The 13377-nt window shown below is 35.9% G+C and overlaps 1 protein-coding gene across 25 annotated transcripts in view; it reads right to left on the bottom strand.

Moving 5' to 3' along the window:
- Positions 1-13377, bottom strand: part of LOC149794433 (uncharacterized) — a 191778-nt gene that overhangs the window by 68442 nt on the left and 109959 nt on the right. For all 25 annotated transcript variants that reach the window (XM_089968640.1, XM_089968644.1, XM_089968641.1 and 22 more), the window contains exons 8-9: positions 12484-12831; positions 1059-1166 (exon numbers count right to left, since the gene is read on the bottom strand). In XM_089968640.1, the coding sequence (XP_089824766.1) occupies positions 1059-1166; positions 12484-12831 (456 nt within the window). The remainder of the gene's footprint in view (positions 1-1058; positions 1167-12483; positions 12832-13377) is intronic.

Here is a 13377-nt window from a genome sequence, read left to right as displayed (position 1 = left end):
TTCCAGGGTTTTCCATGCTGAAAAAAATCAAAGTCCAAAATGTCCATCGTTTTCCAGGGTTTTCCATGCTGAAAAATTTCAAAGTCCAAAATGTCCAGCATTTTCCAGGCATGTCCAGTATTTTCCATGCACAATGTCCAGGCTTTCCATGCTAAATTCTGCAGAATATTTCATTTTTCCATCGTTTTCCAGGGTTTTCCATGTTTTTCCATCGTATTCCATCCTTTTCCAGAGTATACGATGGAAAAAGTACAGCCGGGAATTGATAGATACTGGACGATGGAAGGAAGATAGGTGGTTTCAAAAGCTTGTGTCATCATAAATCAAGAGACGTTATAAATGGCACATAGAAAGAATTAAAGACATTCTAAGTATAGTAGGTAGTGAGTGACTAACACACACAAACACATATACAAACTAACAAACATAAACATACTGCATTCTCATTTGTTTTAAAGGAATGCTGTGTAATGTCTTCACTTTTTACTACTAACATAATAATAGAAGATGGATTGTTTCATGCAAACGAAAATATTTAATATCAAAATTATTTTTGTAGAATCTGATCAGTTACTGATGCTATACCAGGAAGGGGAAATATCCTATTAGAAATACCAGGCAATTAAAATCTCAACGATTTTTAAATATAAATCTTTCAAAGGAAGCAGAACATAAATGCAAACTCAAAGATGCATCTGATAAAAATGAAACATAACTGGAATGGTAATCATATCATAAATATTCACATGAAGATTGCAAATCAACATATTTACTTCTCTTCTATACTTTTGAAGACACAGGATTACAGAGATTTCAATACAATGTTCATCACAATATTATCTATACTAATAGTAGATTTTATAAAATCAAAATATCTTAGCTGTCATTATGTTATTATTCCAATGCAGTTGAAGAGACTCTGCTCCATCGTTTCTTTGAATATTATATATTTGTTTTTCTCTTCATAGACATGAAGGCAACATAATAGTTGTCTTCATTATATTTTTGTTCAAGAAAAATCAACATTTTGTGTATAAGTATAGAGGGTTTTACATTACCAACATCTTTTTCAACAGTGACTTTCAAACAGCATGACCACAGTATAGACCCTTCAGCATGTTTTTGCGATGCTTTTACAACCTGAATCAAACTTTCATCAATGTCATCTAAAATAAAGAAAAATGATTAAAAACACAAGACACATATTATAAATAAAAGAGGGTTATTTTTATTTGTAAAACGTTTAGAAAGTGTCATATGTTTTCTAAGTTCTGCCTCATCTAGTGGTTCATTTGTTTAACCTGTTTTTAATAAATACATTTTTCAAGAGACAGTGTATAATAAGGGCTGTTCCAGTAAAACATATATCCCCCCCCCCCGGGGACGGCACTAAGAAAAAAATTCTGTAGGAGGTTGTGTTTCAAACTATTTTGATTCTAACAGTGGAAAGTTGGTTAGGAAAATCACTTCTGTTGTGGGCTGTTTTAACAAAATGAGAAATCGCTGGTAGGGTTGTCAGAAGAAAAAAAAACAATACATATTTAAAATCGCATCTAACCCCCTCCTAGCAGTCGAACGTGAATAAAACATTGGGTCTGACATATAGTCCTACGATCTGACGGCTAAATTAGCAGTGTTTCTTGAGTACATACACGCCTGGGGGATGTGGCACTAATTCCATCCCCCCGGAACATTTTGTATCCCTATGTGCGGGAATAAACCCGTCGCACATGCCCTTCTGGGCGCAGGGGTCGTAAATCCAATCAATCAATCAATGCCAGTACACGCGAGCGCACGTAATTTGTACGAATTCGCGTACTTTTAAAGCAGTGATACGCGTTCAGCAAATTACGTCAACGTCGCGGATATAATAAATGTACTTTGCGCAGTATGCAATTTTTATAAAACTTTTAACTTTAAAAAGTGCATTCGCGACGTAATTCGCACTGCCGCAGCTGTCTCACAGCGCTTGATGCGACCACAGGTGCTCGATTCGAGCTTGATGTTAAGAAAGAAAAACATCAATCATCTAAAGGAAAAAAAAATCATACAGAGTGACAAAAATGCCTTAGATTACCCCCGATGACCCGTTCTGACATAGGACCCTCTGTATCATAATATATAAGAGAGAAGGAACGGAACTTCCAAATACTTCGCTCCACCCATGACCCTCGATTTCCTTCTGCTATTTCCACCTTTAAAGGCACACGACCATACTATATGGCTTGTTTTACTTCTGAGATATTTTTCTATCCATCAAGCCATCATTGACTTTTCTGCGTTGTACCAAACTGAAGTTACGGGCTCCGAAACGTGCGATTTTCGCGAAGTTTACTATTGTGGACACTTCCGTGCTCCTATAATAATAAGTATAACCTTTTGAGCCAATCATATTTCAGCGTTGACGTTAGTGCCGCCTATTTTGAAAATAGAGATGCATGTATACGATGTGTTGTGCAGTGAAGAAGACAATATAATTCTTGCACGGAACAGGATTCCTAAAGTTAAATAGAGTGAATGGTAAGTAAAAAACTTACTTTTGCATCTACCGCTGTTCTGTAATTCAAGAAGGGATGCACCATAGAGTTGAAAACATTGTCCATATCGCTCTTGTCACCGGTTATCATAGGAGCACGGAAGTGTCCACAATGGTAAACTTCGCGAAAATCGCACGTTTCGGAGCCCGTAACTTGTTTGGTACAACGCAGAAAAGTCAATGATGGCTTGATGGATAGAAAAATATCTCAGAAGTAAATCAAGCCATATAGTACAGTCGTGCGCCTTTAAAGATGGAAAGAGCAGAAGGAAATCGAGGGTCATGGGTGGAGCGAAGTATTTGGAAGTTCCGTGCCTTCTCTCTTATATATTATGATACAGAGGGTCCTATGTCAGAACGGGTCATCGGGGGTAATCTAAGGCATTTTTGTCACTCTGTATGATTTTTTTTTTCCTTTAGATGATTGTATTTTTTTTCTGAACATCAATCTTGCGTCGAGCACCTGTGGATGCGACGTCCAGATACTTCGATTCGACATGAATAGCTGTTAAACTAAATTTGATTCGTTCATTTGGCCCTGGACGATGCATTTTATGGTAGTTTTAGCCTTATTTTCATCATGGAAGTTTTACAAATGCGTGTTTCAAATACGGGCCACACAGCAAACCAAAATGGCTGAATCACAACACGGTTTGTCTTCAGACGACGTTTTCAGTCGGCAAATACTGGCTGGTGATAGCTATGATGACAATGAATTTCATGTATATCGGTCTGTTGAACATTGGGAAAATGTCACTGGAAATACCATTGTGTGATTTGAGCCCAAAATTGATGCTGAGTGCGAGTCCGATGTACGTGTTGGATGGACAATATGTCGGTTATATTTATGCAAAATACCCATGTCTGAACAAACAGACTATGGGAATGTTGGACTTAAAACCCCAATACAGCATTATGGAAGAGAAAAATCTGGCATAAGAGGCAGCAAATCACTGATTCAAGGAAGTGAATCTTTGGCAAAGTTCATGTTAGTGAAAACTGACAGAGGTCTCGGAAACGCTTATAATCACACGTATTTGAAAGCCAATTTTTTATTTAGGTGGGCGGTAAAATTCAAAGACTTGCCAGTCCTGCTTCAGTCACCTGCATAGTGGGAAAATGTGTTATCAGTTAGCTCTCCTGATATTTACAAAGACAGAATTTAGTGGCTGAAAGCCGCCCCCCCCCAGTCGTCACCATTATAAGAGTACATCAAAAGAACATGCTGCTATAGCTGAGCGGCATGATCAAAGGCTATGACTTGCAGCTGGGTGGGAAAAATCTACTGATATTTACAGTGCTTGAATTTAGAGGCAGAAAGACCCAGAGATGTACATGTGGTCATTTATAACAGTACATCAAATAAACAACTTTAGCTTTCATTATTGTGTTCATTTCCAAGTGTGACTTAATAAGCAGTGCACGTGACCTCGGAATCATGACATGTTGAGACTTAGACTTGAATGAGTATTTTGGGGTTCAACGGTAAACCGAGGAAGATTGTAATGAGATTCAGGAGAGTGCTAAGTTGCTAGAACTAATAGTTTGGAAGGGACAGTAGCCAAGTGTAAGAAAGTTTGTGATGCCTAGCTTAGTGCTTTGAATAAGACCTTCCTTGGATCGAAAAAATTCAGACAAACTCCAATGGACAAACAAGAGCTATGTCAATGAATGAATGTAGAAATTAAACTCTATGGCAACCAATAGTTCTTATAATTTGCATAGTTTTCTGGGAGGGGACTGCAACTTTTGCTGGTGGGACTCATATTTTTACCAAAATGGGAGCCATGGACTCTTAGTTTTAAAATCCTAACAAGACCTTTGGTTCAAAACTTTTCTTTTTGGAATAGAGATATCCAAAAGAGAATACCTGTGAGATGTTGGAAATTGCACAACCATAAAGAATAGTAACTTGTTCCAGCTAGTTATGCATATGCGTTTCAGACAGCAGGCAATGAAAGGAGTACACAGCACAGAATAATATTCGTACGCTGAGGAGGAGGATCATATTAAATTCAGAAACAATTAACAGATGAATGCTCATATGGAACATCAGAGAATCCCCATACAACATAATTAAGTGTGTGTAGATCTCTAGTTAGCAGAACCACTATGGCAACAAAAGAATAAAGAGACAAACTTGTATATCATGCAGGTGTATGACCAAATGAAGTACATGCTCTCTATGTACAAAAATTAAATGACATTAAACATAAGAGACTGGCTGATCTGTGTAAACTCAAGGCAAGATGGATAAAATTTGTCCTATTTGTGTTCAGTTCTTCCTATGTATATTTTGATCATGGTAGTATTTTCTGCAGACCTTTTGGCACTTGGTTCCAAGCCATCATTTGGTATTTGTATTACAAATTGGATAACTAAAAAAGTCTATTATCTAGTACACTACATTTTTAAGCAGTGTCATTAACTAATGATGAAATTGATGAAAAAGATGATGTCATTCTGATATATGGATTCTTTACTACACTACTAATCTGTTCATCCTGATTCTTTTTTTTACCATCTCCTTTAGTCTTACTGGTACCAGTGCTTTTAATAAAATTGTAACTTCTATTTTCTTGCAATCTAAATATTTGTAATGATGTGTTATTGTCAAAAGGTAAAATATGCTTAGTATTGTAAAATCTAAAACTATTAATTAGCAAGGGACTGAAGTAAAAAGTGGGCAGAAATTATTGCCATATTACAGTGTTGTTAGAAACAACAGAATAGTTGTACAAGATGTATTTTGCAAAGTTGTAGAACTAGCGCTTGTATTGTCACAACATATTCTACTTAAATAATGATATCATTATTTCTTTATATTCCTATCAGTATTTTCCCAGTGGTAGTGATTTTCTGATCTGATGTTGTTCATTTCTTGTGCAATTTTTACACATCAAGAATTGTCATCATTAACTATCATTAAAAAACAATGTAATCTGCACCAAATTGAGTTGTTTGAGAAGAAATGATTTTTTTCAACCCAAAAATCACTGAAGCTACGGGTTCTTGCACTAAAGTCTCACATTAAACAACATTTTAAAGTAGCCACGATAGTTGTTTAGGTTGCAGCTGTACTAATTTCACCTTTGGTATATCCAAATCTTGAATGTGATGGAGGAACATAGCTCCAAAATAAACACATCAATTTTAGAACCTGTTCATTGACTATGAATCAAGTATCCGAGTCCAACTGAATTGTTAGAAATTTTTTTATTCTTTTGACAACATCATAATTAGCTGTCAAATATGGAGTAAGCCTATGGCCTTTCTGCCATCCCAACCAAGACCCCACCACAACCACGTGACCATGCCCAATGACATCACAGTAATAATCGTTATACAACTAGAGATGACATCTCGTCGAGAATTTTGATTTCAGTAGATCTTTAACAGAGTGGAACAGTAAAAAAGAGTGACAGATATTTAAGTGTTAGGGAGATATTTAACAATGGCTATTCCTCCCGCCACGACTTCCTCATTGGAGATCACACACACACAAAACTTAGAGTAAATCCTGAAATCCTGTCAGCATCCCTGCATGGGAGATAACTTGACTATTCGATTGTATTGGTCTCTGGTTATCCCATGGTATTTCTGTTACTTGAACATTATCTTACAGTGTGTCCAGTCAGCATGGTCGAAAAAGGCTTACAACCATTGAGAGTTGTTAAAGGACTCACATTATTACAGATGTGAAAGAATGAGAACCATACTATAAATCAGTGAAGATAAAATAGAGTATATATGGGTTTGACTGCCCCTGTAACTGAAAAAAGTAAGGGACATTGTTTTATTAACATAATTTCTGTCCCTGTACAGACCTGAGTTTGGACAACTCATTACTGAAATCAGCAGCTGACTCTTTGGTGCAGTATTGAAAGCACACATTTCAAATTTGTATAGATCCAGAAAATGGTGCGGCTGTTATGGTTTTCTTTTCACAAAAGCTGTTGTCATAGATGTGTCTATACTGATACAAATTTGATCATGAGCACTCGAAATTTTAAGTTACTGAATTTTAATATAATGGTGTTTGCACAGGTTTACAGTGGGAACTGAATTAGTAAAAAGAGTCCTAACTCTTTGAGTTTTGTGCAGAAATATGGAATCCAAGCAGAATACATCCAGAAATGTAGAGGTTTTCAATCTTGGATTTAGTCTTCCCGCTGCGTTTCACACTGATATGCATATTCACAGAACATTTGTATAGTAGTAGGAAAAGTAAGAAATTTAGATACATATCATAAACAAGATAAACAGTATGTGGGGGGACAAGATCATAAGAACAGGCTGGAATGGAGAAGTATAATAAAAACAATAATGAGTAGAAGTGTGCCTCTTTTTTATGTGTGCAACATTATTTTCTCAGCTTCAGTAAGAAATTTCATCAAAAGGAAGACAATAAAGGGTGTAGAGTTAACTAAACCAATATCAATTTAGCTACTTAAAAGACATATCAAATCGATTTTAACCTTCTGGTCTGTTTCTGTCCATTCTGGTGATATTTCCAATCAGTATGGTTGGAAAAATATTTGGCAAATTTAAAAATTTAAAAATCTTTTGGCAGATTATGATTATACACTACTTCTGTCTGAGAGATGGGAATTTTATTTCTTGGTTTGTTGATTGTGGTTGTTGCTCAATTCAAATGCATCATTGAAAAACATTGATGCATTCTCATACTTTGTTACAAATATTTATTACAGATGCATATCTCAAGATATTGGTGAATATAGCTTGAATAAGTTAAAACAGTTCTAGTTGGAACAATGAACATTGTTAGAGAAAATTTAAGTGAGCTAATATGTAAATTTTTCGGCAGTGTGTGATGCAGGATTGCTCAAGACTTTTCCATCTCATATGCTCACCATGAAAAATCCATTTGTACCAACTGATGATGACATTCAGGTAACTGTCAGAAAGGCATAAATGACGATATTCAAAGGTCTACAAAAATTACTCGAGTCAAAAGTTATAAACTCAAACAGCTGTGGCAAAAATGATTGACTAGTATCTTTGCTGCTGTTGCCACAGTTGATTAGTTGGTTGATTTAGTTTGGTTTGATTTGTGGGTTTTTTAAAAAATTTTTAACAATATATTGGGTGGAGGAAGAACCCGGAAAGACCACCAACCTAAATTGGTTGATCTGTGACACAAACTCACTCTGTGAGATGTGCAAGTGATGTAAAAGCAAGCACCTTAGTACACTTGGGCACATGGCGCCTCTGTTGATTTGACATTTCTCTCCAACAGCCGAAGTCATTTAGACATGAGATTTCGGGTTTCGGTTGATCAGTATGGCCTTTACACCATTTTCAGATGAAAAGAATCTATATATGGCAGGCAGTTTTACTGCTGAAGAAAATCCAAGTCATTTTGAGGCACCAAACACCACTTATGTAGAACCACTGACCTTCCACAAGTAACTAACAACATTCTCACTTACACGTTGGAGGCAAGTATCATCTTGTACCACTGCCATGGAAGCCCCTCAGAGCTGTATCACAAGACAAGCATCTTAAACCACTCTGCCATGAAAGCCCCTCAGGCCATAGGTATAAGTCTCATATGAAAGACTAAAAGTGGGAGATAGAACCTGTGACAACTGGATTGAAAGTGCAGGATGTTACTGCTAGGCCATCAGTGACGATGATGATGCAGTTGACAATACAGTTAACTGCAATGACATTGATTTTATGAGTACTCTGGGAAAAATGATTCCATGACTTTCATCCATTTTTTAAAATCTAACTAATGATATAAAAATGTTTGACTTGCTATATTTTTTTTGTAACTTTATATTAATCTTGCAACAAGGCATAAAAATAAAACATCGGTAACTGAAAAAGATGTTCTTACAAGACATGATATAGTGTAAAAGTAGACAGAAATAATGCAACATTACTTTGACAGGCATCAATGGTTTTTTTCTGACAAATCATGTATTATAAGTTTACCAAAACATTTATTGAAAAAAATAATAACAAGGAATCATACAATCTGACCACACATTTAAAGCAATACACGATTTAACTATTATTCTAATCAAAAGCAGCGTGCCTGAGAACAAAGAAAAATAGCAAGAGATTGTGATCAGTTTAGTAAGGGTACAAATTCATGATTTCTGTATTAGAATAGAAATATCTATTAGAAAATCTGTATTCATGGATGTTAAATTAATAGGTATTAAGGGACTGATCAATGACATCTACAAATAATAAGCCACCTTGAAAATTTGTGATTTCAAAGTATCAGAGACAAACTTGGCTGACAGACAAACAAACAAAGGACAAAAGATTGATTATAATGAATGAATACAAATATAAAGATGCAGTAGATTATATGATCTATAAGAATTCAGTAGATTACCTCCAGCCAGCTGTCATTTAAATCGCTTCTGTCCCCAACCCAATATTAAAATTGCTTCTACCGCCCACTAACCCACAGCCAGAAATTAAGTTTAAAAAAATATGCTTCTGTAGGGGACAGTGTTTTTCGATTAAAACATCTGACGGTGGATCATATTTTTTTTTTAATTGCTTCTGTTGTGGGTTGGTTGAATTTGAAAGTGCCTTCCCGGGGGGCGGGTATATGTTTTACTGGAACAGCCATAACGTATTATCAAAGGTTCCAGGATAATACAAGTTTTTATCATTCCTTCTTATTATTTATTTAGATAAACATCTGTGATTTGTGTGTGAGTGTGTGTGTGTGTGTGAGTTGTAGCTTCATTTGCGTTTCATAACCTAATGAAGAGAAATGCTCTAGCAAAAATCAAAGAGGTTTAATACTTGGTCCACCATGTACATGTTTCAGAGAAGCAGATTAATTTGAATTGTTTCCTGTGCCAGCCAGAGATGCTGCCATGTATTTTATCTACAGGGAGGTAGCTCCCCCTTGTCAAAAAAGGGAGGATGAACAAAATGGAGAGAGAGGAGAAAACAGCCAAGTTCAATATTTACCTAACACTTCAATATCCAACTTTTTCTTCCTCTCACCCTGTAAGAGCCCTATTAAAATTAAAATCTCTGAAAGATGTTGCCTCTAGTCTCATAAACATTAATTTGATGTTCCTGAGCTTAATCTGTTCTTACTCGACTATGAATATTCTGTACTGAAACCCTCTATCACAGTCTGCTGCCTGAAGGGGCATAAACTTAGCTAGCTTAGCCAGCTGGAACAAGTTTGAAAACAGTTCTTTATGGTTGTTATGTATAATTCTCCACTGTCTTTTGGATTCTTCTGCTCCAACATAAGCTCTGCCTAAGTTTCACTTTCTTGAATTAGTACTTTACTGACCACTATGCCAAACTTACCTTTGCATAATGCTGTATTAGGATTTCAAGTCCATTAATGCCATAGTCTACTTCTTAAGACAGAAGTGTTTTGATCAAATAAATATCTTTACTTCTTAGTTTCAATTTTAGATTCTTATTTATTAAAAGTTATCTGAACCCTTATGATAGGGCTATATGGTTGGTAGATCCAGCAGGACTCAATTATAATGAGATTAAAAAAAGTGCACTGTAACTTTTAACTTGTCTGCATTTCAACTCAGCTTGTTTGTTTGCCTTTTCTACATTTAATCTGAAAATATTGCTGAAATGAGGGGTTTACTGGCTTGCCATCTTCTTTTGTCCAACCAGCATGTACATCAGACTCATATTTAACACCATTTTCTGATTCAATATCACACACTGGTAATTCCATTAATACTTTCCCAGCTCCAACAATCTGATATACTTCCTAACTTCAAAAATAAACTTCATCACTATAATCAACCAGTACTTGAAGAACGAGATCATAATCTAAAGATCAGCCATGCTGAGAATCAGTGATATTGGGTTCTCTGTGTCGCCTGTATTATAAACACACATTTGTAAAACTTCCATGACGCAAGGGCCAAACTATGACAATGCTTGTTCTGGGGCCAAAAGTTGCCCATCAAAATTTAGCTTAACAACCATTTATGTCAAGCTTGATGTGTAAACTGTTACAAAAAAAAACATGACAAGCATTACCATATTTCTATGAGTGTGACTTATATCATGACATGCACTTTTAAGGGTGAATGGCTGATTAAAAACTGTATACTGCACAGAGTACATTTTCATATGCACAACTTTAATTTGCATAAGTTCTTGTACGTCACTAGTCTCTAAGCATGCAAATTCACACCCTGGCAGCATCTCTGGTGCTGCATCATCTGTGATGTATCATCTATGACTATAATGGATCAAGCATAGCATGCTATGTTCTCACATTTGAAAGTGAACAAGGAAAGAGTCTGAACCCAGGGGCTGAAAAGTCTTTCCTGACTGCAACAACAAAAATATAAACAAAGCTTGTACATTCACATTTTTCATACTATAAGTATATAAATTCAATGCCAAAAATTTATAAATATATTTATGATATAAAATTACCTGTACTAAAGCTGTGTATGAAACTCTAATGTTTTGAAAAAGCTGAAGTCGTACGAGTTCAATGTCTCATCCTAGGTTGCTGTTACAATCTGTCAAGTTGCCGAAAATTGCTGACATCGTAGATTATATAGTGTGCTAGAGAGTGTTATGCCAAAGAGTGTTTTCTAAATCTGATTCCAATTCAACTTTCATCACTGCCAATTACTGTTTTCTTTCATACTTCTGCATCATTTATCATCATTATTTTCTTCAAATTAATGAAGGTTTGATTTATTGCCAAATAATGTATTTCTATACATCTAGTTGTGAGTGTGTTTGTGTGATTTGGATTTTTAACGTTGCTACAATGTCTGCAGTATGACAGTTTATAGTGATGTCTAGCGCTGGGGCATCATGCCAAAGACATGTAGCATGATGTCCGACCCAGTCACATTATCCAGGCCAACCAGTCTAACACTAACCTCTTAATGCTGGGCGCCAAGCAGGGCAGCTGCCAGTACCATTTTTATAAGTCTTTGGTATGTCTCGGCTCGAGCCCGCGAACTCCTACATCAGAGGTGGATATTCTAACCACCTAGGCCACTGGAGCAACCTTTCTATTTGTTAATAAATAGTCTCTTAATATTAGTTCAAACAACCTGCAAAAACTTTGCACTAGTAGATGAGAGTGTATGCGCGTGTTTGTGTGTGTGTGATTTGGATTTTTAACATAGCTTTAACACTTTTCCAGTCATATCACTACAATGTCTGCAGTGTGGCAGTTTATAACAATGTCTAACACTGGGCATCAAGCCGCAGGCATGTAGCATGATGTCCCACCCAATCACAGTATCCTAACACCAGGCAGACCAGTCCTTACACTATCCTCTTAATGCTGAGCGCCAAGTGAGGCAGCTACTAGTACCATTTTTATAAGTCTTTGGTATGACATTCCGCATCCAAGGCCGACACTCCTCAACTTAAGCCAGTAGATGAGAGCATTTTAAAAGCAAAATTGTGCACATAAAAAGTATATGCACCCAATTTGTCAATCAATTTACAAAGAATCTATTGTTTCACTGAAATGAATTGCCTCTGAAAATGTTCCTCAACAACTGCAGTCACCAACACAGCCTTATCAAAAACATCCCATCACCAATAGAAAACAGACACTTTTCAATTATTCATTCATGATTGCCCATAATGTAGTCTTTGTACAAAATAAATGTAAAATTTATTGTCTAGTCTTCCATGACATCAAAACTGCAACCAATATACTTGATCCTGTAGCAGTGGGTTCTTCTGGTCATCTAAATAACACTGACAGATTATTTTTTAAACCAACCATCATCAAGAATATAGTGAGATAAATACAAAGAAGCAAAACTAAATGCAAAAAAAATCACCAGTATCACATATAAGCAAAGCATGTTTGTTACAAAGCTTATGGCTTAGAAATACCTAATACGGGGACCACAAAATATAGCAAATTAGCCAACATATATTCCATACTTTAAAATTTCAATTATAGCTACCTGTGTCACTGAGATATGGAGACCTTTTTGCAACAAGATGTGTTGCAAGATTCTCTCTTCCACTTTCTTTCAGAGCATCCACAAGAGTTACAAGTGCTTCATCACTGCCTATAGCCAACAATTTATCCAAGAAATATGCCGCTCTCTCTCGTCTTCTTTCTAAATCTGACAACTCCAAGAAACATTTATTAAGAATTCCTTTGTCAGTGAATGTCTTCTTCAAATGTAATGGTTCAATCTCATCTAATAGTCTTCCATACTGAAGACGCAAGTTCTCCTTGATCACATGATCGATACTGACACCCTCAAAACTCTCAGTTGCGAAGTCTCTCCAAGGTTCACTTGCATCTAAATGGAAAGTACATGTTCAGATATTTAAATAACAAAGCAGCGAAATTAAGGTAAGATACTTGTCTAAGCTGTAAGAAAACAGAATCAAGGCCAAGGTCTGACAAGGACCACATTTTAATTTAGTGAATAATTCAAGCATTTGTGACTGTATTTGTTATGGTTATGCCATATCCACTATATATCAACCACAAACTATGTACACATGAAATTGACAGTTAAATTTGTTCCTAAATAGGCCTGTGTTCAATTAAAAACTCAAATTTGCCACATTACCACCACTTTGAAGTCCCCAAAAACTAAAAGCGCATTCAAGACAACATCCAAGTTTTTGACTTGCAGAGACTTTTGTAATATGTCAAAAGTATAAAAAGTTTATACGTGTTCTTATTTGCACTTATCACTAACAAGCAAAACAAAACAAAGGCAAAATATGCAACTACCATTCTTTTCACCATGCAATTAGTTTGTCACTTCGCAGTTATGCAAAATGCCTTTTGTTTTCTTTAGACAAAATTAACATTCAAATATTGGTCACTATATGTC

Source organism: Sinohyriopsis cumingii, chromosome 8 (assembly GCF_028554795.1).
Source record: "Sinohyriopsis cumingii isolate HCF-2022 chromosome 8, ASM2855479v2, whole genome shotgun sequence".
In the NCBI taxonomy this organism is placed as follows: Eukaryota; Metazoa; Mollusca; class Bivalvia; order Unionida; family Unionidae; genus Sinohyriopsis; species Sinohyriopsis cumingii.
This window is presented reverse-complemented; position numbering and strand designations above follow the sequence as displayed.